Source organism: Eriocheir sinensis, unplaced genomic scaffold (genome assembly GCF_024679095.1).
Source record: "Eriocheir sinensis breed Jianghai 21 unplaced genomic scaffold, ASM2467909v1 Scaffold7, whole genome shotgun sequence".
NCBI lineage: Eukaryota > Metazoa > Arthropoda > Malacostraca > Decapoda > Varunidae > Eriocheir > Eriocheir sinensis.
This window is the reverse complement of record NW_026112053.1, coordinates 658,794-685,928: the sequence shown is the minus strand read 5'-3', so window position 1 is coordinate 685,928 and position 27,135 is coordinate 658,794. Positions and strand designations below refer to the sequence as shown.

At 44.1% G+C, this 27,135-nt stretch overlaps 1 protein-coding gene and 1 long non-coding RNA gene across 13 annotated transcripts in view; one reads left to right on the top strand and one right to left on the bottom strand.

Moving 5' to 3' along the window:
• The window catches only part of LOC126993920 (cuticle collagen 2C-like), a 34,738-nt gene that overhangs the window by 6,482 nt on the left and 1,121 nt on the right, over positions 1 to 27,135 (top strand). The window contains exons 1-4 of one of the 11 annotated variants that reach the window (XR_007748519.1): positions 21,296 to 23,309; positions 25,374 to 25,524; positions 26,810 to 26,888; positions 27,005 to 27,093. Coding sequence is in view for 1 of the 11 variants with exons in the window: in XM_050853086.1 (XP_050709043.1) it covers positions 26,827 to 26,888; positions 27,005 to 27,093 (151 nt within the window). In the remaining 10 variants the exon portion in view is untranslated. Of the gene's footprint in view, positions 1 to 21,295; positions 23,310 to 25,373; positions 26,893 to 27,004; positions 27,094 to 27,135 lie in introns of those variants that run through there. The other 10 variants (XR_007748520.1, XR_007748517.1, XR_007748515.1 and 7 more) reach the window with 10 other exon arrangements.
• LOC126993923 (uncharacterized) lies at positions 9,109 to 14,313 on the bottom strand. Of its 2 annotated transcripts, XR_007748526.1 has the most exons (4): positions 13,873 to 14,313; positions 12,409 to 12,591; positions 11,273 to 11,332; positions 9,109 to 10,253 (listed from the first exon to the last, which is right to left on the bottom strand). It is a non-coding gene; the product is annotated as an uncharacterized LOC126993923 (long non-coding RNA). The 2 variants fall into 2 exon arrangements; XR_007748525.1 differs by having other exon boundaries at positions 12,409 to 14,313.

Here is a 27,135-nt window from a genome sequence, read left to right as displayed (position 1 = left end):
TGGTTAGAAGAAAACAGCCAGTGTGACACCGCCTTAAGGCAGTGAGGCCGCTGATTAGGTTAGCGCCGGCGATGACATCATCAGACTCCCAGCGAATCACAAGCGTGTAAAGGAGGAAAAAAAAGTGAGCTCCGGGGGGCAGCATAAGCCAATTATAATGGTGCCACTTTAAACAGTTGCCTGTGCCATGACGGGCTCGGGGCTGACCATCAGGCCCAGATGGATTGTCTACCGGTGCCACAGGCCACATGTAAAAATAAAAAAAAAAAAAAATAAATAAATAAATAAAATCCACCCTATACCTTCAGAACGAAGCGAGCGCAAAACTCGAGAGGGTACTGTACTTGTATTCAAAGTAACATGAATCTTATCGTTTAAAGTGATGAAAATTAAATCACAGGAAATTCAAAACTATGTAGTATCATGATACTAGATAATTACACTTTTCCTGTTGAACAAAATTATTTGCAACGAGTGACATGCAATGTACAAAACTCCTTCAAGTATCGGTACTATCGGCAGAAAATCAGCCGATACCAATACTCTTAAAATGTGCTGATACCACCGATACTGATGCCGATACTCTTAAAATGTGCCGAAACTGATACCGATACATCGGTACATCCCTAGTCTTTACTGCTCTAAATAGCAAACTATCGTCGGCAAATAGTCTAGTGGAAGACTTAATTAGAGGTTAAGAGTGGAAGATCGTTAATGTACAGGAGAAAAAAGAAGGGGGCCTAGCTAGAACAGTGCCTTGTGGGACACCTGAAGAAACAGGGACGGTGTCACATGAAGATCCGTCAAGAAGAACACGTTGAGTCCAGTTAGTAAGAAATGCAGTGATCCAGTGTAGAATAGGTCCTGAAATACCGTAGTATTTCAATTTTGATGTCAGTCTTTTGTTTGGGACTTTGTTGAAGGCTTTGGCAAAATCTAAAACAAGTGGGTGTGTTGGCAACCACTGCTGTGAAGGAAAGGAACAGTAACTGGGTGTGTTGGCAACCACTGCTGTGAAGGAAAGGAACAGTAACTGGGTGTGTTGGCAACCACTGCTGTGAAGGAAAGGAACAGTAACTGGGTGTGTTAGCAACCACTGCTGTGAAGGAAAGGAACAGTAACTGGGTGTGTTGGCAACCACTGCTGTGAAGGAAAGGAACAGTAACTGGGTGTGTTAGCAACCACTGCTGTGAAGGAAAGGAACAGTAACTGGGTGTGTTGGCAACCACTGCTGTGAAGGAAAGGAACAGTAACTGGGTGTGTTAGCAACCACTGCTGTGAAGGAAAGGAACAGTAACTGGGTGTGTTAGCAACCACTGCTGTGAAGGAAAGGAACAGTAACTGGGTGTGTTAGCAACCATTGCTGTGAAGGAAAGGAACAGTAACTGGGTGTGTTAGCAACCATTGCTGTGAAGGAAAGGAACAGTAACTGGGTGTGTTAGCAACCACTGCTGTGAAGGAAAGGAACAGTAACTGGGTGTGTTGGCAACCACTGCTGTGAAGGAAAGGAACAGTAACTGGGTGTGTTAGCACCCACTGCTGTGAAGGAAAGGAACAGTAACTGGGTGTGTTAGCAACCACTGCTGTGAAGGAAAGGAACAGTAACTGGGTGTGTTGGCAACCACTGCTGTGAAGGAAAGGAACAGTAACTGGACGTGTTCAGGTGGTCAGTATGAGGTGTTTGGCTCATGTTCATTTCATGTATCCATGTATCCCGACATGCTGGCATGGTTTTGTCCACCCACTTGTCCCGCCAAGACAACCATCCACCCCTTGGTTAATCTCGCCCACCTGAAGGTGGCTGGCACGCCCAGTCTGAAGAGCACTGCTCTGTGCACTTTCCAATTGTATTCTCTCCCTGATGTCCTTTTTATGGTGTCTGTTCTCTGGTGTGGTTCTGCCCCTTCTTGGTTTTCAGTTTCCCTTTTCCTGAAGGTCTTTACAAGGTGCTTTTCAGCTGCCTGCCACACGGTGCCTCCAAAATGTTGAAGGCAGTTAATTCATTACTCTGGGTCTATTTTGACCCAGTTTATTTGGTGTAGTTTACACAATATTGTGGTTGATAACTAGTAACTGATATGCTTTGTTATACATTTTAGGAATTTGCAGCTGCTTTTTTTTTTTTTTTTTTTTTTTTTTTTTTTAAATCCTGTTTCAATGAGGATGTGATCTTTGTCCCCACAGCCCCGCCAGTGCTGTGCAGAAGTGAGGGTCTGAGGCGGTGCTGTGCTCAGCGCTCCCTACGTCTTTGCTGCCGCTGATATCTGATACAGTGGAGGCTGCAAGGCCGGGCAGCAGCCGGAGTGGCCGGGACCAGCAGGAACAGACTGTCTGTGGTGTGAAGATCAGGGGTGATCAGGAGAGCCACCTCACCACCACCACCACCTTGCTGCTGGCACCTCCAGCCATAAAGGAAAGGGAAAGTTTGAGTGCAGGAAAACTTGAGACAGAACAGGTCCACTAGACACAGCCTTGCACACACTGGTGAAGAAAACCATGAGTGCCAAGAGTGTGGGAAAAGACTCCCTGGGAAGGGTGACCTCACCAAGTACACCCACACACTCTGGAGGAAGACCTCATGAATGCCGTGAGTGTGGCAAAAAGTTCAGTATGAAGAGGGACCTCAAGAGACACACCCTTACACACACTGGTGAAAGACCTCATGAATGCCAAGAGTGTGGCAAAAAGTTCAGTATGAAGAGGGACCTCAAGAGACACACCCTTACACACACTGGTGAAAGACCTCATGAATGCCGTGAGTGTGGCAAAAAGTTCAGTATGAAGAGGGACCTCAAGAGACACACCCTTACACACACTGGTGAAAGACCTCATGAATGCCAAGAGTGTGGCAAAAAGTTCAGTGCCAAGAGTGCCCTCAACACACACACCCTTACACACACTGGTGAAAGACCTCATGAATGCCAAGAGTGTGGCAAAAAGTTCAGTAGGAAGAGTCACCTCAACACACACACCCTTACACACACTGGTGAAAGACCTCATGAATGCCAAGAGTGTGGCAAAATGGTCAGTAGGAAGAGTGACCTCAAAAAACACACCCTTACACACACTGGTGAAAGTCCTCATGAATGCCATGAGTGTGGCAAAACGTTCAGCAGTAAGAGTGACCTCAAGAAACACACCCTTACACACACTGGTGAAAGACCTCATGAATGCCGTGAGTGTGGCAAAACGTTCAATCAGAAGAGTCACCTCAACACACACACCCTTACACACACTGGTGAAAAACCTCATGAATGCCTTGAGTGTGGCAAAAAGTTTATCAGGAAGAGTGACCTCAAGAAACACACCCTTACACACACTGGTGAAAGACCTCATGAATGCCGTGAGTGTGGCAAAAAGTTCAGTGTTAAGGGTCACCTCAACACACACACCCTTATACACACTGGTGAAAGACCTCATGAATGCCGTGAGTGTGGCAAAAAGTTCAGAGTTAAGATTGACCTCAACACACACACCCTTACACACACTGGTGAAAGACCTCATGAATGCTGTGAGTGTGGCAAAAAGTTCAAAGTTAAAAGTGACCTCAAGATGCACATCTTCAGACACTCTGGCCTGAGAGAGTTCAAGTGTGATGTTTGTAAGAAGCATTTCAAGACCAAGCCGGATATTGCTCGGCACATGAAGATCCACTTCCCCTGAGGTGTTGTGTTGTGCTGCTGTAAGTGTTATGAACGGAACTTTCCATATGACTCAAGAATCACGTGACAGTGCAATTCTGTATAGCTTGCACTTCTCTCTGCCAGCAGTGGTCAGTTACAGGATGGCAGCTGCGACATCTACACGTTTGTCACTCGTCTCGTCCGCAGCTTGTATACATCGTTCTTGTTGTGCTTCACAGATAAATATATTGTGGCCTAAAAACATGGACCTTTTCATAAACTCAACCAAATTAATGTATGTGGTGGGGGGCAGCATTTGGCAGCCCATCCTGGTTCTGGCGACAGGCCTGACCAAACAGCTGTTTTCCTCGATGCATCTGCATGAGGTAAGCCTGCCGCCCATGGCAGGTTTACCTTGTGCAGACGCATAGGGGGGAATTACACAGCTCAGGGCTGGACGCTGCGGAACACCAAGCCTCTGGCCTTGCCGTCACTTCTTAATGGGGCACAGGGAACTTGGTGACCTCAAGTGCCTCAAAAACTCAATTTCTCCAGACATCTTTCCCCTGTTCTTGTACAACACTCAGCTGTCCCCATCATGGTTAGTGGAGGAGAGTCTCGCATCAAACTCCACTCCGAGAATGGAGACGGAGTCTTGAAGGGGTAGCATTTTCCCCTCCAGATGTATCCCTGGCACGGCTAGATTGTTGATGTCTCACCTGCGGGATATAACCATTGCTTGGGTTTTGTCAGGGGCCAGGGTGACTTGCCAGCAGGTGCTCCAGGCGACAATTTTGTCAAGTGGTATGTAGATACGACAAACTGTGCCTTGCCAGTCTTATCTGTCGCTGGTGAAGGCAAGGGTATAGTTAAAGCGTACGCCTGGGCCTCTGGGATGAGCTGGAGAATGTTAATCACTACCTGTAATGCCCTGTCATGGAGGTAGTCCCCAATGAGTTGCAGGAGGGTGCCTCGCACACCTAGGCTCTTAAGTTTGGCGATGAGGCCTTGGTGCCAAACCCTGTCGAAAGCTCCGGCTATGTCAAGAGCCATGACGAAGGTGTCAAGTCCCCCGTCCAGCCCTCTCTCTCTCTCTCTCACTCACTCTTACAGGAGTTATCTTTTATTATTTATTCCACTCTTGTTAGTCTTTTCTTTTTTCTTCTCTGGTGATCAAGACATCTCCACCACTCCACAACCATTTCTCTCCCTAAAAACATGTAACCAACCCATCTCAGTAATCGGTGCCTGACCTGTATCTTGTATTTTCTCCATTTACTGGATAATATACATCTAACAATGACATGCATGATTGTGCAACACGGTTAGTTGACGTCGATCAAGTCAAAAATACATTTTATTTGCGTATGGGTAAGTTTTTCTCCTTCCTGCCCCAATACTTCCTTCTATTTACTCGTAGTGAGTTTTGATCAAATCTGAGACGTTCTGCATAGAAGACTGTACATGCCTCTACGGGGAAAGCCGAGAAGTGGCCGAGGAACGGCAAAATTACACTGCATTTTGAGACCAAGAAAAGAGCATGGAACGTATATCAGAGTGCTCCTCTCATAACCATAAAGCTGTTAAAAATATTTATTTTTACCCAAACTCCATTCTTTTTGGGAGGTGTTTGTTAAAAAATAAACAGTCTTGTGACTCGTGGCATCTAGCTTAGAGTCTCTTGTTGTCTACTTTAGATAATTTGACAAGTGATTACTGTGTGGATAGCTAATTCAGTCTGCCATGACCTTACAGCACCACCTATGACAAAAAAGCCCATCTCAAGAACACTCACCCACCACTATGTCTCAGGGCATGTATGGTGGGTTGCTCTATGCCACCACCGCCTACAATTAGCTCGAATTGTGGGTTTTATGGCGAGCCCTTTTTATGGTCCACCATACCACAGCCACGACTCGTGAAAGCCCAGAAAAGGGTCTGCCGACGTTCTCGGGTTAAGGCCTCTCCATTTCACGGTTATACTCATCTTTTATTTCTTTTTCCTGTAACTTTTCTATCTTCAGTATTTCCTTTTTTACTTCACCTTTCTTTTCAAGCACCCACTTTTCTTTCCGCTTTAACTTTGCCAGCATTGCAAGATGGTTAGATCCATCGAACATTCCTCTTACTACCTTTGCGTCACAAATTTATTTTCTAAGCCTTTCATCTATTGCCACATAATCAATCAATCCTTTTTGCTCATTATCTTCTCCCCTCCTCCATGTGTATCGGTGGATATTCTTGTGCTGAAGAAGGTGTTTGTTAGGAACATTCCCCTCTCAGCACAGACATCCACCAGGCACTCTCCATTTTCATTCTTCCCAGGTATCCCCCATTTTCCCACCACATTCATCACACATTCATCACCCACTTTAGCATTCATATCTCCCATCATAATAAGTTTCCTTTCTTTCTCAAAACTCTTCAAACATACATTCACTTCCTCCCAAAAAGCTTCCCTTTCTCTCAGTCCTTTTTTACTTTTCACATTTACTGGTGCATAAGTACACACCCATGCATACTTTTATAAACCTACTTTTCCTTTCACCCACACGATTCTTGATGAAACCCACCCCTGGGGTGGGTTTCATCATAGTGTTCTCCCAGGCGTGGTCACGTCACGCACAGTTGGGAGAATTGCTTGTGGCGCACAAGCACTTCCAAGAAGGATTGGGGGCGATCTTGGGAGAAACCAGCGTTGCCAATCTTCCGCGTCGCTCTGACGTCTAATATGTCTTCAATTAATCTAAATTACACTTCTCATGTATAATTATGGAATTATAAATATAAACAATTGATATTTAGTTGAAATACAGCGATAGTATCTTCAATGTAAGGAATACGTGCACGTATTTTTGTTCCGTCTGCATCTTCAACGGCACCACGGTGTAAACAAACATTTAGTGAGTCGTGAGTAGACTAGCCCCATAAAACACCCAAGAAGAAGAAGAAGAAGTGAGTAGACCCTGGCCACCTCGCCACCATGTCCCGCAGCTTGCACTGTGCATCAAATAACACTTGCACATTGATGCTGTGGTAGTTCTTGCGGTTGACGTACACTTCTTCGTGCTCATGTGGGGCCACTATTCTTACGTGGGTGCCATCAACAGCACCCACCACACCGGGAAAACCAGCAATTTCGGCAAACTCCGCCTTCATTCTCTGCTGCTCCCCCCGGTTTAAAAGGAAGCCTATGAACCGCCTCATATTCTCTTGTGTCACGAGAGCATCCACGGTCTGGGTGATGATTCTGCTGACTGTGGCCCGGGAAACTCCAAAGTCATCTGCGCTGCACTGCTGCATTTTCCCGGTGGCGAGGTATCGCAGAGTCAACGCCACTTTCAGCTCCGCTGTGACCGCACGGCTCCTCTCAGTCCTGTTGCCAATCACGTGTCGCACCAAGTCAGTGACGAACAACAGGCCAGCACGATCCACCCTGTACCTCTTCTTGAACTCGGTGTCATCGTACTCGTTAAAGATGTCCCTTCTCGGGCGAAAATTCCTTGGTCGGTGCTGGCGGGGTTGTTCACGGGCTGCTATGTTTACAGTCAGACGCTTGGAACCTTCCTTGGGAGCGCTTGGGAGACCCCGCACGGCCTCCCAAGGCGGTGAGCGAGATAGGCAGGGTTCCAAGGCTTGGGAGCTTTCGTGAAACATGCCCAAGGTTTCTCGCACGCTTGGGACTCCTTGAACACACTTCCAAGGACTTGGGAACTTTGATGAAACCCACCCCTGGGGTGGGTTTCATCATAGTGCTCTCCCAGGCGTGGTGACGTCACGCGCAGTTGGGAGAATTTCTTGGGCGTGTTTCATCACCGCGCCACAAGCCACTTCCAAGAAGGATTGGGGGCGATCTCGGAAGAAACCAGCGTTGCCAATCTTCCGCGTCGCTCTGACGTCTAATATGTCTTCAATTAACCTAATTTACACTTCTTATGTATAATTATGGAATTTAAATATTAACAATCGATATTTAGTTGAAATACAGCGATAGTATTTTCACTGTAAGGAATATGTGCACGTATTTTTGTTCCGTCTGCATCTTCAACGGCACCACGGTGTAAACCAAAGAGACTATATACGAAGAGATAGTGGTATGTAGTAATTCCTCGGGCGTGCGGAAGTAGCGCCATCTATTGCAGCCCACCAAAAACGTCACTTTTCAGGAGTAGCTTTACTATTTTTGAAGTACCTGCCACAGCACCCTATCCAGCCTTCACTTATTTTTTTTCATTGTAAAATGATTTACTAATGGGGTAAAGAAAAATATATTTGTTCTTATGTTTTATTAGGTATTAACTACACTATATCAATTTGTTTTTTTTGGAAAAATATGATGTTGAAAGCATTTGCTAATATATATATATATATATATATATATATATATAAATATATATATATATATATATATATATATATATATATATATATATATATATATATATATATATATATATGTGCGTGTGTGTGTGTAGCAAACATATCCAGTGCTTTAAATACAAGCAAAGCATACAACATTCTATGCATGCTAAATTACTATAATGCCTTTGCAACTGTGGTAACCCGGATGTCACACTGGTCCTGTGTCCCAGGGTAATGGGTTCCCTAACACCACAGGCTCAAGGGCCAATGTTACAGAGATGAGCACCGAGGCCATGCGCTGCTACAGCGTATGCTCCCAGCCTTACCTTTACCTTTTGCAAAATGCTCTTAGCTGAGTAAAAATATCATACTAACTGTACAAGTACCAGATAATGGCAAGCATTGCATACTGCTTGACAGGGCAGAGAACAAAAGCTTCTAAGCATTACAACTGAAATAAACAATGGGAGACACTCAAAGCTTGTTAACTGAACATGACCCGATTTATAACAGGCAAAACCAACAATGGTGCGTTATATACAATGAAAACTGTATAAAAAATGTTGCAAGGCACATCAATATAAGAGCAAAGCATCATAAAACATGCTGAAATACATGATGGAGGACATTAAGAAGGTAACACATGAGTTGTCTTAAATGGAATGCAATAACTTGGTGGTCCTGGGAGACAGCCAAGCCTGGAGGTGAAAATGGGATGAAGGACACGGTATGATCTCACAAGCTCTGACCTTGGTGTCAGGGTCATGAAGATATTAAGCTCAGTAGGCACAACTGTGCAGCGGAGGCACATATGATAAAAGCAAATGAGACAAAATAAGGCAACTCATAGTGTAAGAAAATAGCAGGAAAGTTATGCTGCAGTATGTGACACACCAAATTACAGGGCAGAGAGTGATATGTATTTCATAGGCTACATCAGTAAACATGTAGCATTTATTGTAATAAAATATATGTTTTTAGCACACATTAAAGTTGGATGTAATAAAATCATTTGATATGAAACTCCTTGAACTAGCCAACCAAAAACACCACTCTCTGCCCCCCCCCCCCCCCCCTTCAAAAAAGCATTATTTTTCACAAGGTTTATGAGGCATTAGTCAAGAATATCAACTGCCATTACATTTTGTAAATCATACCTATGTGATTATGTATATCATATAAAGCAGAAAAAACATTACATGCTGTAATACAAACAAGATTACTCCTGGAAGCCACATTAATGATGCCAGACACATGATAACAGACACTTAGTGTGATGAAATTACATGCTGTATTTCACATCATGAAACCAAGCCAAGTGTCACTGCAGCACATATTAGGTAAGGCAGACACCAAAAGCTTGTTACCTGAACAAGAGTAAACATAACAGGCAAAATCCACAATAAAGTATTGCATACTGTTGGGCAGGGAAGAGAACAAATGCTTCCAAGCGTTACACCTGAAATAAACGATGGCAGATATTCAAAGCTTGTGAGCTGAACAAGATCTGATTTATAACAGGCAAAACCAACAATGGTGCATTACATGTGATATCTGGCAGAGGATTCCTTGCATTACAATTGGAAAGTGGCAGACACTTAAAGCTTGTTAACTGAACAAGATCTGATTTATAACAGGCAAAACCAACAATGGTGCATTACATGTGATATCTAGCAGGGAAGATAAATGATTCCTTGCATTACAACTGGAAAGTGGCAGACACCCAAAGCTTGTTAATTGAACAAGATCTGATTTATAACAAGCAAGCCCAACAATGGTGCATTACTTGCAATATTTGGCAAAGTATATGGAAAAAAATTCTTGCCGTAACAAGAGTAATACTAAATAATGGCAAATCCCACGAAGTTTCTCTTCTTTTGACAAAGCCTGTGCTCTTTGCTGCAGGGCTGTCAGAGTCTGTTTGCTCCAGCCAACATGTACTGAAATACCCCTGAGTCATGAGTGAAGTGTTGAAACTGAAGGCAAGTGAAATACTGTGCTCAGAAATCTATTAGCATTTGGACTTTGATAGTATAAGGCCAGAGCAAACCTCCTCTCTTGTAACCCATATCTCCTACTAGGCTTAGATCTTGGCATCTTGCAGCATGTTGAACCTGACCTCAGAAAAAATCCATCCCTATTGGATCTAAAAAATTGCTGGCTCAGGGCAAAAACTGCCCAGGAGTTGTAACAGCCTGGGCTTTGAGATGCCTTGCCTCCCGGCACAGACAGCAGACTGTTGTGTGCAGCAATTTTCACTTTTCATGTCTCAAAATACATGAAAAAATATTTAATCACAATTAATCACAATTCTAAATAATAAAATACGTATGTGCATGTTATTGCATTATTTTCAGTGCTATAAGGACAGTGAATCTAAGCATTGACATTATGTCTGCACGCCAGCTTCGATGGAAGGCTTCACTTAGATTGCCTGACAAGAGTAATATTTTCAGGAGCCCATGAGAGGATACAACTGGAGACTCTTGACAGATACAATGTCAAGATCTACAAGCACCCATTTACCATATATATCTTTGATGTTCAGTCCATACTAAAACATTTGTCAATGTGTTGCCACACTGAAAATCTAAAAATTCCCTGTTTCTGCAATGTTAGTCATAGCTAAGCCCTGCTAAACCATCCAAGTGAATCAAGAATGAGTTCTGGGCGGCAGCATGAGCCAATACTAAATGGCACCACTATAAAAAAAAATTGCCTGCATCATGACGGGCCTGGGCCGACCGCCAGGCGCCTGAAGAAAACCTACCAGCGCCATAGGCAGGTGGGAAAAAAAAAAAAAAAAAAAAAAAAAGATCACATCAGAAGAATGGACAAAGGTTTGTTAGTGGCACTTGAAGGTTATGCTACCTCTTCAAAGATTGGCCAGTCATGGTTTAAAGTGGAACAGGATAAACAAGAAACAGGTAGATATCTGTGGACACTACTGTTACTATCAATTGCCAGCCCATGGCAAAATTTGAACCTATGCTATCAAAAACATAAGACCCATATGCTGATCACTCGACTAATCGTAACGGTACTACACCCATAGAAACATAATAAAGAGTTTAAATATATCATTCAAAATGTCAACCTTTTTACATACCTTTTTTTAAGATATGTAGCCTACTGGTGTTACAGTTAAATATTGAACTCAATTTGTATGCAGAGATGTGAGGTATGTTATTAAGCTGTAATGTTTCCAACACATTAGTTGTGATTAAAGCAACACGGAATAGTAACTAAAGAGGATAAATTATCACTGAGAACAAGAGGCTCCTTACTATATTGTGGTGAGCTTGATGGCCGAGTCGAGTTTCCTCCAACCCCATCAAGTTCACACCCTGTTGAGAGGCAATTTTTTAATCAAAGTGAAAAATGGATGCAAATGGTCATTAAAACTAGTTATTATACTTGGTGTCACAAATTCGGGCAAATAATTTAGGGAATGACTCCCGGACTTGGCGTCACTGATGAGGTAAATGATCTCGTGCACTCATTGGGCTATAATATATACATTGTTATAATGTTTATTATTGTCTTGTTACTATATATTACCTACTGATAATGGAAATACATGTCAGGATTAATCATCAAATACAAGGAAAAAAGAATCATGTATGGAAATTGTGAACTTTTAAGTTCATGTAACAAACAAGGTTTATTATACACAAAAAGGTTGGATACTTCAGATGCAAAAGATTTTTGGATATAACATCACCCCCTTCCTCCATATTGGTTCTTTAAAGCAAGGGTTGACTACAGCTGATTATCATTTGCGGCAGGTTTAATGACACTTTTTTTTTTAGTGCAAAGCATCTGGAAATCAATGATCATTACAAGGAATACTTCTCATGAGTAGCTACTAAAACTTGACAACCTAGAAGGATGCACCATCAGACTGTAAAGGATAGATATATTATAAGACATAGCTACATTGGTGGATCCAAAGGGGAGCCCAGGCCCCCCAATGTTCCTGAGTGATACAGGAAAACTAGCTCAAAAGCGCGCTGCGGCTAAAACAATGCTTTGGCACAAAGCCCAGGCCGTTATACCCATTGATTTAGGTCACTCCACCAGTTTTTCAAGACCAGGACTGCCGAGAATGGCTAATCGGTAATGCTAATGCTCCTTCCACCCACAAAAAGTCTGACGTCCCCCCCCAAAAACCCATTTCCTGGATCTGCACCCAAAGACATACCGTAACATGGTTCAGTGATCATGGACAAAAAAAAATGTTAAGACAATCAATATCCAATCATTTCAGGATACATAAATCAGCATCCATATGAAGGAATTCTACAACCTAAAAGTGATGTTGAGCAGGGCATGTGTTAAGTGATTTGCACAGACTATTTTGTGAAGTCATAATTAGATTAATAACACAACAATCAACAAACACTAGATGAAGTATTCATACCAAAATCAGTACATGGAGCTGGTGCACTGCAATGGGAAGCACATTCCTGCAGCTCACCAAGAGGGTTGAATGCTGCCATGTACTTCAGGGGGGGTGGCTAAATGTCTTCACCCTTGGCCTCTTTCTTGGCCTCTCCCCCTTCAGCTGCCACATTCTCTTGGATGATATCGGATGTGTTCGGATCTGTTGGGATGAGGTTTTGTTAGATGTGGAATAACATACGACAGTGGAACATGGAAGGAAAGAGTATGTCCACACGGTAAAATACAGAGATGAGGATTGCACTGCATTAGTTGAGTGATTACAAGATGTAAATTGAAATTCTTTGGATACTGAAAGGATGTACAGGGACAACTGGGTGAGAAGGGAGAGAGATGCAGATTTTTATGTTATATAGCTAGTTACACCAATGAAGACTTAGGGCATATACATTGAGAAAGACCACAATTTTGGCTGCTAGATGGAAAAGCACTAGATGTCAAAGTGCCAGGACATTGAAGGAATTAATAATAAGAAAAGCAATAATAATTAATGAGTGTAAATATATTTCTGATATTTTTGTTTATCTTAATACTAGTATTGGAATTTTCAGACACTAAGCATATAATAAATAAATAGATAAATTAATTAAAACAAATACATTAATTGTACTAATACTACCACTAACAATATTAACAGCACTGCATCTAATAGACAGCAATAAACTGAGTCAGATATGTAACCATAATTAAACTGTCTCTGTCTGAGTGTTATGTGAAGCTTGCTCCATGCAGCGTGATAGGAATGGCATAGATGCATGCAGGTTGCTGAGATACTTACAGTCACCAGCCACTTGTAGATATGGCACCAAAATGTGTTGGAAGCATTGGCGGCCAACTTCCATTTATTTAATTATTATTTTCTTTAAACAAAGGAGACAGCTCAAGGGCAACAAAGCGTACTAGAAAAAAAAAGCCCCACTACTCACCACTCCCAAACAAACAAAAGTAGAGTCTTGATACACTCTTCTTGAAGGTCAAATTATAGGCAGGAGGAAATGCAGACGATGGAAGGCTGTTCCAGAGTTTATCAGTGTAAGGGATGAAAGAGTGAAGATGCTGGTTAACTTTTCCATAAGATGTTTGGCAAGATAGAACATGCAGTAATTGACTTAAATTAGAAAAGTATAGATTTAGGAGGGAAATGGGCAGGCATTGGTTCAGTAATAGGGTGATGGGGGAATGGAATAGATTCAGCAATCACATAGTGAGTGCGGGGACGATAGCTTGTTTTAAGAGTAGACTGGATAGCTACATGGACGAGGCTGACAGGTGGTAATGGGGGGAATCTGGAGCTGCCGTGTGTAGGCCATTCGGCCTCTTGCCGCGGGAGGAGGGGAGGCATGCAGTTAGCAAGTTCAGAACAACTGTCAGCGTGAAAATGATTAGAATTTCCACATTATCATTATTTATATAAATCACTTACCCCCGGCTGGCATCCTTCCGTAGTAAATGTCGCTTCACACCAGGCTGTGTCCTCTTTTTCACCACAAAGGGACATGATTTGAGGCTCCGGCTGGTAAACGTGGCGGCCGCGGCGGTGTTATGATTTTTGAACGAGGCAGCGTTGCAATCGGAGCAGAGAAAGATATTGCTGCGAAGAGCGGTATGATAAACAGTAAGTTAAACCAAGATAATTATATTCACCCACTCTTTCCCCCTACAAACCAATGACTCAATGTATATATATCATCATTACTGATGGAAGTCAGCGTGCGTGCTAAAACAATGAGTTTGGAAGAAAAAACATGATCACATAGTTTTTAAACTATGTGATCGCTACAATTCCTTGGTTCATTCCAGTATGTATAGAGAAAGGTTAAACACATAGAACACATCTAACCACACATGCAGAGAAAGTGATATAATTGCGGTATAATAATATAACAATAATAGCATTACTCATGCAGTCAGGCTATATCTACCTAGCAAATATATATATATATATATATATATATATATATATATATATATATATATATATATATATATATATATATATATATATATATATATATATATATATATATATATATAGTTCCTACTGTTCATTTTAATATTTATGTACCTTTATTTTTTTATTTTTTTTAAATGGGAAATAACCAGACTGAAGAAAAAAAGTAGCAACATTTGCTGCTTGATCCCATGTAGCAACACTGCTGATTGGTTCTGGGGGTTGGGGGGGGGGTCTGGAGGGGGGAAGGCGCCTGAATGTAAACAAAGCTGCCCTTGCGCCATCTGTTGCAACCGACATACACCAACACCCGCCCACGGTCTCCCATAGAGGCCCCCTCTCCTGTTCTATAGTCTCCTTGGTGTAAACAAACATTTAGCCGGGGGGCGCCTCGCCAGGCCCCGCCTACATACGGGCCTCAACACTTCCATCATCACCCTGGAGAGGCGCAGACTGTATAACTATATAACTGTATAACTCATACAGAGATATATAGTTGGAGGTGGGATATAGCTCAAGAAATTAAACAATTATACATCCATAAAAATAGTGAATGTAGAAAATATCTCAAGGTATGTGGGTGGGTTAATATCTCTCACACCCATCGCACTGTAGGCCTTTGTCTCCTTCTTTTACTTTCTTCTCACACGCACGGCACACCTCCTTCTTCCTCCTCGCCTCCTCCTCATAGCTTGCACACAGACCTTCATGATTGAGCTTCCCTGTGAAGTCGCACTGGCAGCATCTTTTCTTCTTGGCCCCTTCCCCTCTGTTGCCAGGTCTTTCCGGCATGGTCTGCAAGAACAATGCACCTCGTGACTGTTACCGGCGCTATTATCCGCTTCTCGCGGATAATAGCGTGCTGTCGTTTTCGTTAAATTCTTGTTTTTTTCTCCGTTGTGATTGTTTACGTTTTCAAACCGCCATTTTCAATCCTACCCTAGACTTTGTTTACGGTGGTTTCGGTTTCGGCGCTGCCTCCAACGTGAAGGCGTCTCAAAAACACTTATCTTGAGACCGGAAGTGAAAATAGCGACAGGTACTTAATTAAACTAACAATTATTTAACAGGAAATTAAATCATTTTTAAGCTGCTGGAGAGCAAAATAAGGAAAATGCGAAACCTCCCAGTGTGTTTTCCCTGTTTTGGGCAACTCAGGAAGAGGCTGCGGCCCGCGGCACATTCGCCCCTCAGTGGTCACACACACCACACACAGACGCAAACCTTTAAACTTTGCCACCAAAGGGTAAATACATTTTTTTCTTACCACCAAATACCACGTTTTTACGTTTGGCTCCAAAGGTCAACCAGTATTATTATTTTCCGAAATAGAAATTAGAGGAACCGAGTTAAGTCAAAATAGTATTTTCGTTCTGTTTCCCCAAGTCTCCGAGTGCGGCGCTGCTCGGAAAGCCAATGCAGTCCATTGGAGAGGATAAAGTATGTGTTGTTGTATGCGGATGATGTGGTGGTCATGAGCGAGTCTGCTGAAGAACTACAGAGTCTCCTAGATGTGGTAGGGGTCTATGGAAGGGATTTTGGGGTTAGGTTCAGTAGTGAGAAGAGCAAAGTAATGATAGTCAATAGGTCAGAGGATGGGAGAGAAACATCTTGGAGTCTGGAAGGAAATGAGTTGGAACAGACAGTAGAGTACAAGTATCTAGGGGTGTTAATGGATGCGGCAGGGCCAAGAATGAGAAGATAAGTATGACGAACCAGTGGGTATACCGTCTGGGGAGTGCAGCGAGGATGAGAGCGAGCAAGTATGATGATATCCGTGAGGTTTGGAAGAGTGTGACCGTCCCGAGCATTATGTATGGAATGGATGTGGTGACATACGGAACGAGAGTGAGATAGAGAAACTGGAAGTGGGGCAGAATAGGGTAGCAAGAATGGCACTGAATGCACCAAGGTTTGCGGCAGTACAGTACTCCCTCGCCATATCGCGGTTCACTTATCGCTGTCTCGCTGTATCGCGGATTTTTAAATTGTGTCGTAACGCGGATTTTTCGCTATATCGCGGGATTTTGCGGTAAAATAAGCATTTTCTAGCCAGAAAAATGAAAACGATAGAAATCAACGTAAGTAGGAACACACCTAAATAAGCACCCACGTCACCCACCTATTTTTTTTATTTTTCTGTCGCGGCCTATTGCGCCGTTAGCCTTTTCGCTGGTTCACTCCTCCCCCACTTCCTTTCTTTCTTCTCCCTCTCCGTCCCCGTATTTTTCTGCTTCCTTCTCATTTCTTTCTTCTTTTCCTTTCACCTCCCAGTTTTCTCTTTTAATCTCTTTCCCTCCCACTCACACCCTCTCATTCCTCACCTTTACCTGACCCTCCCTACCTCTCTCTTTTAATCTCTTTTCCTCCCACTCACACCCTTTCTCTCCCCCTCTTTTTTCACCTTACCTGACCCTCCCTACCTCTCTTTCAATCTCTTTCCCTCCCACTCACCCCCTTTCTCTCCCCCTCTTTCCTCACCTTTACCTGACCCTCCCTACCTCTCTTTTTTTAATCTCTTTCCCTCCAACTCACACCCTTTCTCTCCCCCTGTTTCCTCACCTGTACCTGACCCTCCCTACCTCTCTCTTCTTTTCCCGTCCCATTTCCTCCACTCATTTCCCTTGTTTTCTCCTTTCTCACACCCTCTTATCTTTAGTCTTATATCTCACTCTTCCTCCCTTTCTCCTTCCCCATTAGATTATATGAACACACACACACACACACACACACTCACTCACTCACTCACTTACTCGCGCGCTCGCACACACACACACACACACACACACACACACACACAGAGAAGGGGAAACGGGAAGGGTGTGTGGAGGGAGGGGCAGAAGTGAGTCAAGTCATGTCCTGACCAAAGCCCTGCCCTGACTCCATTCTGACACACACACACACACACACACACACACACACACACACACACACACACACACACACACAGAAGGTGAAATGGAAAGGGTGTGGGGATGGAGGGGCGGAAGTGAGGGTCAGGTCATGTCTTGACTGAAGTCCTGACCTGCTATGACTCTCTCTCTCAGGACCTCACCTCGCTCTCCCTCAGGACCTGACATGACTCTCCCCACTGTCCCTCCCTCCCCACACCCTTGTTTTCATCCTCTTTATCTCTCCCTATAGTCAATCCAGGAGGAACTGGCAGATTGGGGGGTGAGAGGTGCGGGTTAGCCCCGCACCGCACCTTGCCACACACTCTCAACACTTCTCGCTTCCTCTCATATGTCAGCTATTTACTACCTTTAAATGAATTTAATTAAATAATTGGATAATCCAATAAGGTCATATAGCGTTGAGATTGTTTCGTTTTTAAGATAGTAACAAATATTTTGTATAAATACCACGACACTTGACACCGTAACAAATATTTTGTATAAATACCACGACACTTGACACCGTTGTATTCCAACATGGAAGGGTCAGCAGGTGGGCCCATGAGTTGCCCGCTCCCGCCTCTGCCTCTCCCCTCCCTCCCTCTCCCTGACTCTCCAAGTCGTTGGCTGCACAGCCGCGAGAAAGAACTCATTTACAATGTAAACAAGTACTTTTTAGACGAAAAAAACAACAGAGGATTTATCATACCACTCACAAGAGTAACTGCAAGAACAGCAAGAGTCACTAATGTTAGTGAAAGAACTATTGAAAAAGTCTGCGCCAAACTGGATCATGAGTGCATGACGAACAGGTCACCAAGACAGCCTGTATTCTCGTCCCCGAAGAAGAGAGAGAGAGAGAGAGAGAGAGAGAGAGAGAGAGAGAGAGAGAGAGAGAGAGAGAGAGAGAGAGAGAGAGAGAGAGAGGAGGAGGAGGAGGAGGAGGAAATGAAGGGAGGCTAATGGTGGTCCACTTAACACCTTGACTCTAATCCCACAATTGGAGACAAGAGATGTGGCAGCGTGGTACGGGAGGAGAGACCCCCGCAGAAACCCCCCAATCCGCCAGTTCCTCGTGGATTCACTATAGCTGTTTCCTCCACTACTTTTCCTTGTTCTCCCTTCTTACATCCTCTATCGGTATTTTTTTTAAGACTCACTCTGTCCCTCTCCTCCCTTTCCACCTCCGTATTTACCTAATTGTGATATAAAAGAAGTGAGCTACGCTCATATTGTCCTTTCTTTGAGTATTTTTCTTCCCCGCCAAACTAATTCCTGCGCGAAGTTCGTATTTATGAAGCAAATGTCGAAAGTCGAAAAATGAATAATAGTAGCTATCATTTATTGGGACCGCGTCGTAACAACGAAACGTCATAGGACATGTTTATAATAATAATAGGTTTATTAATGTAAGGCAGCCGTTAGGCTGAAAATATACAAATTAAAAATACAAGAAACTAATAGTAAATAGGCTACACTAGAGGGAGGGAAAGGGTGGGGGGTGGTTTGGGAGAGCTAAAAATAGAGACATAAGGGAGAGGGAGGGCGGTGTGAAGGGGGCACTTAGAGGGGTAGCGGAGAGGTGCTAATCTCCACCGCGGCCCTTTGGGTATGACTGTCACTGGGCATTGTTTATCATCCGCACCATCGCGGGCACTGCGCTACGTTTGTAACGGTCGGTTAGCGGCGCTCTGAAGTGGTTGAGTTTGTTGTGGTGTCTGATGAAGCGGGTGGGAGGAGGCGCGTCGGGTGGCAGGAGGTGGCGGTGGCGAGGATGATTTACATAGATTTACATAGAAAATCAGACCACACAGACCCCATGGTCTAGACTTGGTGGTCTGTCTTTAAACCTAAGTGATTTTACATTAATCAGAAGACTCCAAAACGTTGCATTTCTACTCTAGTTGATATTAAGTTGAAGGAAGTGACGGTCGAGCTTATTTTTGAAGGAGTCAATCGTGTTACACTGGACCACTGATGATGGGAGCTTATTCCATTCTCGCACTACAACGTTGGTGAAGAAAAATTTGGTGCAGTCTGAATTTACTTGTCTACATCTGAGTTTTACGCCATTGTTCCTCGTGCGCAAAGTGTCATCGATCATAAACATTGTTGATCTGTCTAAATTCGTGAAACCATTGAGTATTTTAAAACATTCGATCAGTTTTCCTCGGAGGCGACGTTTCTCAAGAGAGAACATGTTAAGGGTAGAAAGCCTTTCTTCGTAGGATTTGTTGCGCAAGGAGGGGATAATTTTCGTTGCCCGACGCTGAACACCTTCTAATTTAGCAATATCCTTTGCATGGTGGGGAGACCAAAACTGTACCGCATATTCCAAGTGGGGTCTGACTAAACTGTTGTAGAGCGGGAGTATTACATCTTTATTCTTAAATAAAAAGTTTATTTTAATGAAGCCCAACATTCTGTTCGCTTTATTTGCTGCATCGATGCCGATTCCGAAAATTCTGAGGGCGTCCTGCTTGTCAGAGAGCCTCGGGAGACTCAGGGTGGCCAGGGCATTGTCGTAGGTGTGGTAGTCAGGGCCTAAAATGACCCTGAATGCCCTCATTTGAACCCTCTCAAGCTGCTGTTGTTGGGAGTGGGAAAGGTCACTAGGAGTGTGAAAAAGATTTGTAAGAATATGGGAAGGGTTTATAATGCCTTAAAATATATATAAATAATAATAAAAAATATAAGGTCGCTACTTCGCGGATTTTCGCTAATCGCGGGGGGTTCTGGAACCTAACCCCCGCGATAGACGAGGGATTACTGTGTGTATATATATATATATATATATATATATATATATATATATATATATATATATATATATATATATATATATATATATATATATATATATATATATATATATATATATATTTCGTATGCCTGTCCAAATTGGGGGGTGCGTCTTATAAGCAGTCAAATATGGTATTTATTTTGAGGCATATTTTTTGTGAAGTTGTGATCTTTTTGTCCCAACAGCCCCGCCGGTGCTGGTGCAGAAGTGAGGGTCTGAGGTGGTGCTGTGCTCAGCGCTCCCTGCGTCCTTACTGCCGCTGACCTCTGTTGCAGTAGAGGCTGCAAGCCCGGGCAGCAGCCTGAGCGGCCGGGACCAGCAGGAGCAGACTGTCTCTGGTGTGAGGGTCAGGGGTGATCAGGAGAGCCACCACCACCACCACCTTGTTGCTGGCACCTCCAGCCATAAAGGAAAGGGAAAGGTTGAGTTCAAGAAGACTTGAGACTGAGAACAGGTCCACTAGACACAGCCTTGCACACACTGGTGAAGGAAACCATGAGTGCCAAGAGTGTGGGAAAAGACTCCTTGGGAAGGGTGACCTCACAAAGCACACCCACACACTCTGGAGGAAGACCTCATGAATGCCAAGAGTGTGGCAAAAAGTTCAGCTGGAAGAATGACCTCAACAGACACACCCTTACACACTCTGGAGGAAGACCTCATGAATGCCAAGAGTGTGGCAAAAAGTTCAGTGATAAGAGTAACCTCAACAGACACACCCTTACACACACTGGAGGAAGACCTCATGAATGCCGTGAGTGTAGCAAAAAGTTCAGTAGGATGAGTGACCTCAAGAGACACACCCTTACACACACTGGTGAAAGACCTCATGAATGCCATGAGTGTGCCAAAAAGTTCAATCAGAAGAGTCACCTCAACACACACACCCTCTAACACACTGGTGAAAGACCACATGAATGCCAAGAGTGTGGCAAAAATTTCAGTGATAAGAGTGCCCTCAACACACACACCCTTACACACACTAGTGAAAGACCTCATGAATGCCGTGAGTGTGGCAAAAAGTTTAGTATCATGAGTAACCTCAAGAAACACACCCTCACACACACTGGCAACACAAATGCAAATGTGGCAAACAAACATCACACTCAGCCACGCCAAGGGGAAAACCATCATCCCCAAGGTCAGAATAAGAAGAGGAATCTAACAAGGAGACAGCCTATCCCCCCTTCTCTTCTGTATGGCAATAGACCCTCTCAGTAAGCTCCTAAATAAGTGCCAAAGTGGGTACAACCTAAGTCAAACTCGCAAAAAAGACCCAAACAAAACAGTAAACCTTCTACTGTTCATGGATGACCTTAAGCTCTATGCAAGCTCTGACGCAGAACTCCACCAACTGCTCCAGGCTGTACACACCTTCTCCAATGACATCGAGATGAAGTTTGGCCTTGATAAATGTGCCAAATGCACAATGCGCAGTGGAAAAAAGACCCACACCGAGAACATCCAGCTAGACGAGGCCAGTGAAATCAGAGACCTAATGGAGCATGAGCCATACAAATACCTTGGCATTGAGGAAAATGACAGCATACAGCATACCACCATGAGGAAGAAGGCAGGCAGTGAATACCTCAGCCGTCTGAAGAAGATCTGCAAGACGCAACTCACCAACAAAAACAAAATAACTGCCATAAACCAACTTGCCATGCCAGTGCTAAGTTACAGCTTTGGCATTATTGACTGGCCTCAAACCGAAATAAATAAATTAGATGTAAAAACAAGGAAAACTTTAACACTCCACAAGGTCATCTACAGAAATCAGTGCCTTCCAAGACTGTATATGCCAAGAAGAGAGGGAGGCCTGGGACTGTCTGAAGTTAACCACCAACACAGAGCCACTATGGTGAGCATCGGCCAATACCTCAGAAGCTCCCTAAGTCCAAACATTGCCAGGGTCCGGGAACACCACACCAGCAAAGCCAGCAAAAACACCTCAATTACTAAGCTGGCCCAGCATTTTGGACAGGATTGTATAGTAGATGAGCAGGAAACAGAAAACACACCAGCCACCAAAATGGCCAGAAAGAGCCGTTCAAAATTCACCAGGAAGTTCCAGAACACCAACTTAACTGAGTGGGCAGAACACCAACGTGCCAAGTTTTTCCTGCAAGAGCTCTCCAAAGACTACATTGACAAGGAGAGCTCTCTGAACTGGCTCACCAAAGGAACCCTCCATTACGATCAGGAGAGGCTGATAATGGCAGCACAAGACCAGGCCATAATGACCAACGCTTTCAAAAAAATGGCTGGTCTCAGTAACAACAACAAATGCAGGTTCTGCCACACTGAAATTGAAAGTGTGAGCCACCTGATCTGCAGCTGCCAGACTCTGCTAGCCGATGGCTACTACACAGTCAGGCATGATGAAGTGTGCAAATACCTACACTGGACCATCTGCAACAGCCTGAACATCAAGTGCTCTAGCAAAGTGTGGGAACATCAGCCAGAGAAAATCACCGGAAATGAGACGCACACCATCTACTATGACCAGGTAATTCCAACAGCTACCTACCTAGATAATGCTGCAGTGAAACCGGACCTGGTTGTGTGGAACAGGAAAGAAAAAGTGGCTATGATAGTTGAGGTCAGTATCCCACATGACAGCGGGCTAAACAGAGCTGAAAGGGAGAAGGTCACCAAATATCAAGGCCTGATGCATGATATGAAAAGAAACTGGAAATTGAAGAACATCTCGATTGTGCCAGTCATTGCCGGAGCAACAGGCCTACTGAAAAAGAACTTCAAAGACCATCTAGCTAAAATCCCAGGAAACCCGAGGGCAACAGAAATCCAAACAATTGCCCTTAAGGGAACCACTACCATCCTAAACAGAACCCTCGGTTGCAGCCTCTAAAAAGTGGGTGATTGTTAGGCACTTGGCAGAGTGCCCCATCACCCATAATCAAGACTGAAAAAGTAAACTAAAACAAAAAAAGTGAAAGACCTCATGAATGCCAAGAGTGTGGCAAGAGGTTCGGTTCTGTCTTATCTCAATGCGCATATCTTCAGACACTCTGGCCTGAGAGAGTTCAAGTGTGATGTTTGTGGGAAGCATTTCAAGGTGAAGGCAGATATTGCCAAACACATGAAGATCCACTTCCCCTGAGGTGCTGTGTGTGGTGGTGGAGGGCGGCGGTTGGCAGCCACGTCCTGGTTCTGCTGACGGGTCTTCTTCCTCGATGCATCAGCATGAGGTACGTAAGGCTGCCCCCTGTGGCGGGTGCGGGGAATTGCACAGGTCAGGGCTGGCCGCTGCGGAATGCTTGCTGTCATTTCTGCGTGGAGCATAATGAACTTGGTGTTTCTCAGCGCCTCAAAAACTCAATTTCTCCATCCATGGGGAGGCGGTGGCGGTGGCTGGCCCTGCATTCGGCGCGTCGTCCATGATGCAGGTTCGAATCCGCCGCTAACCACCTGGGATTTTTCAGTCACCGCCGAGTGGCCTAAGACTGCCCACATGCTGTCCCGAAGACCACCCATCAACCCAGACTCTACACCTTTTCACCTTCAAATTGAAAAAAATTAACTTCAAATTAAAAAAAAAGTTTACTTACATATTTAAAAAAAGTTGACTTTCATATTTAAAAAAATGACCTTCAAATTAATAAGTTGACTTTCAAATGAGCCAATAATAATGGCGCCACTATAAACACTTGCCTGCGCCATGACGGGCTCTGGCTGACCATCAGGCCCCTGTAGAATAGCCTACCGGCGCTCTAGGCCACGTAAAAAATAAAAAGAAGAATCTGACAATGCGACACAATCTTCCAGACATCTTTTCCCTCTTCTTCGGTAACACTGAGCCGTCCCCTTCTGGAGCACCAAGCAGTGAGTTGGTGGGACGCGCTGATTCACAACATGTATTTCGGACGCTCTGCAGCCAACAGGGTGGTGAGGGGGGCGGAAAGTTGCCATTCCCTTCACGCTCCCCGTGACTGAGGGTCGTATTATAAGACATTTCGTCGCCCAAGAACACCTATTTGACAAGGCTTTCTTAGGAGTTGTGGGCATTTCCAGGAGTAGTTTTATGACCCTTATGGTACTTTGACCCCTCCTCTGTATCGTGAACCTAAAGAAACACTCATTAGAACCTGACTGACCCCCTCTTTGACCTTTAGAAATAGCTGATGTGAGAAACCGAAGTGTCTTATAATACCGACCTGAGTGTCGGTAACATGAAGTGTCCTTTACTCTGAAATAAATTGGGCGACTTCTACTTTGTCACCCACCTCTACTCCTCCTCGCAGCTGGGCAGGGAGTGTGGAAGGGTTTGAGAGAGTGTGAGGTGAGGGCCCAGGCAGTGGTGAGTGTGAGGGGGGCGGGGCACTATTTACCTCCTAGAGCGTCGCCGTGCTGTAGGAAAAGTCACGGAAGCTGTGAAGCTGAGTGTTGGCGAAGAAGAGGGAAAAGATGTCTGGGAGAATGTGTCGTGTTGTCAGGTGGAGAAATTGAGTTTTTGGGGCTCTGAGGAACACCACGTTCATTGTGCTCCATTCAGAAATGACAGCAAGGCCAGAGGCTAAGCGTTCCGCAGCGTCCAGCCCTGAGCTGTGTAATTCCCGTGAGCCAAGAACTGAAAGTTGTGGCGTTTCTGATTAAATGGACGATGCCTTCAGATGGACCGCGGCAGGTGTGGTGAAGTAAACGATGTGTGTCGCTGAAGGGCTGAGGCAAACTAGGAGTGGCGGGGCATGGAACACACCGCCACTGCTTCAGCGGTGACTGGTGACCATGTTAGGGGCTTCAGGACACCCCTCCATGCGGAATTGACCTCTCTTTTAGCCACTTTACTTATATATATTTATAAGCAGCGATTAGCGGGATTTTTTTCTACAGTTTCTACTTCTGTTGTTGCCCTTGATCTGCTTCCTTTCCTGTAAAAAATGATTAGTAAAAAAGGGGGGCAAGAGATTGCTGTCATGCCCATGTTAGGTTATCACTAGTTAGGTTAGGTGGGTGCGTTGGGGTACAAGCCATGCCGCAATATGAAGTGGTGTGCAGTATGCTGATGAGGCGCAGCTAAAGTATATATTTACCGCGCAGTGTTTGGTGTTCAATGGTAACTTGCAGGATAGTTTTTATATATTATTTAGCATCCTTACATGACTATAGGTTCATTTACTCCCGTGTTCCGGATTAGCCTTGCCAGTACGATATTTTACGTTCGTTCTGATAATATTTTCACTTTTTTCCTTAACATTCTTGCCTGTAGAACTTTTTTTTAACATTCACTGGTTAATTTGATATCTTTTCCTCAGTTTCCACCGGTCTGATCTTTCTCCACCTGTCATGATCCCAGCGGTGGTCAGTGTGCTTAGCTAGGAACCCGCGGGCCAGTCAGCACCTGCCTGGCCCAGCCTTTCGGCCTTCCATTTGAGCTGTCTGTGAATGGCTACCTGCGACACCTTGGTAAAGTAAACTGTGGTAACCCGGACTTCACACTGCCCTGTTACTTTGTTTCTACCCACCCCAGGCTCCAAGGTCAGTGTGGACACTTTGGGTTGTATTATGAGACATTTTGTCGCCCAAGAACACATATTTGACAAGGCTTTCTTAGTTGTGGGCATTTCCAGGAGTAATTTTATGACCCTGGTGGTAGTTTGACCCTTCTTCTGTACCATGAACCTGAAGAAACACTTATTGGAACTCGAGTGACCCCCTCTTTGACCTTTAGAAATAGCTCATGTGAGAAGCGAAAGTGTCTTATAATACTGACCTTTATCTTTGCTCACCATTCTGTCATCGTTGTTCAGCATCTTCTGAGTGTCCACATACTTCAGAACTAATGGACGTATTCTCAACGCTTCCAGCTCTCACCGCCACCGCTTCCCAGGGCCACAAGGGAGATAGGTCAGGTTCCCATGAGTGTTTCCACGTTCATGGTGCAGAAGCCTTGTCGAGCTATCACTATATGGGCGGTTTCCTTCCGTCTGTACACTCGCGAACGTAGATGTGGCACCTATGCATTGCTAGTTCATGATTGCGTCAAGATCAACTTTTTATTTTTAGTGATGTATTCGAATGATTGTGTTTACAAAGAACCCTCAAGCTCTCTTATATAAACAGCAAACATGCATTGATAATATACTATACAAGCACACGAGAGGCATGCATGTATCAAGCAGAATTGTCAGGTCGTGCCTTTCAAATACCTATCATTCGTCTCATTTCAGGTATACAAAAAGACATCTGGTCCTGCAGTGCCTGTACCTACATGAGAACTTTGCTATTTGTTGCATGCAAATAAGCCGGGTAATATTTGAAATAGCCTACCGGTGGCATCACACTCAACAGTTGTTGTTTACTATTTCATGTTGTGTTAAATATAAATCATTATTGACATTCAGTGAGTTATCAAAAAACCTTTATTTCCACTTTCAGAACCAGGTTCCTTTTAATGTACGTACTTGAAATGAGATGAATTATAGGCATTTGAAAAGTCATAGATTGTTCAAGTATGATCTGACTACACTGTTGGATACAAGCTTGTCTTTTCTTGTGCTTGTGTGGTGTACTATCGATGCAAATCGCCATGTTTGGGATGTATTAGGACAGGTTTTTTTGCATACATAAACATTCAAATATATTATTGAGAAATCAGCTTGAATATCTTGACAACAGTTGATTTTCACAAATTCACGAACTAGAAATGTGCAGGTGCCACATATATCAAAATTCTTGCTTTGTTGGACAGATGAAGTGAAGCCGAGTATGGGGTCACACCACCATCCTTGGAAACACCCTCGACAGCCTCCACCAAAGCCTTGCCAAGTGTAGGTGTGTGAGGGAAGAAATGTGTGACACTACGGGCCTTGTGTTCACTTATATTCCTAATTCCTGTCTGTCCTTACGAGCAGGTCAGGGAAGTAACCCGTGTTGCATCTGACAGGTTTCCGAGGCTGGAGGGAGTCCCTGGAGCCCGGCGCTGCTGCAGGCACTCCCCCGGCCAGGCAAGGCGACTCCCCTGGACAGCCCAAGGTGTGGGAGTTTGTTCCTTTTATTGTTTTATTGTTAATTCCT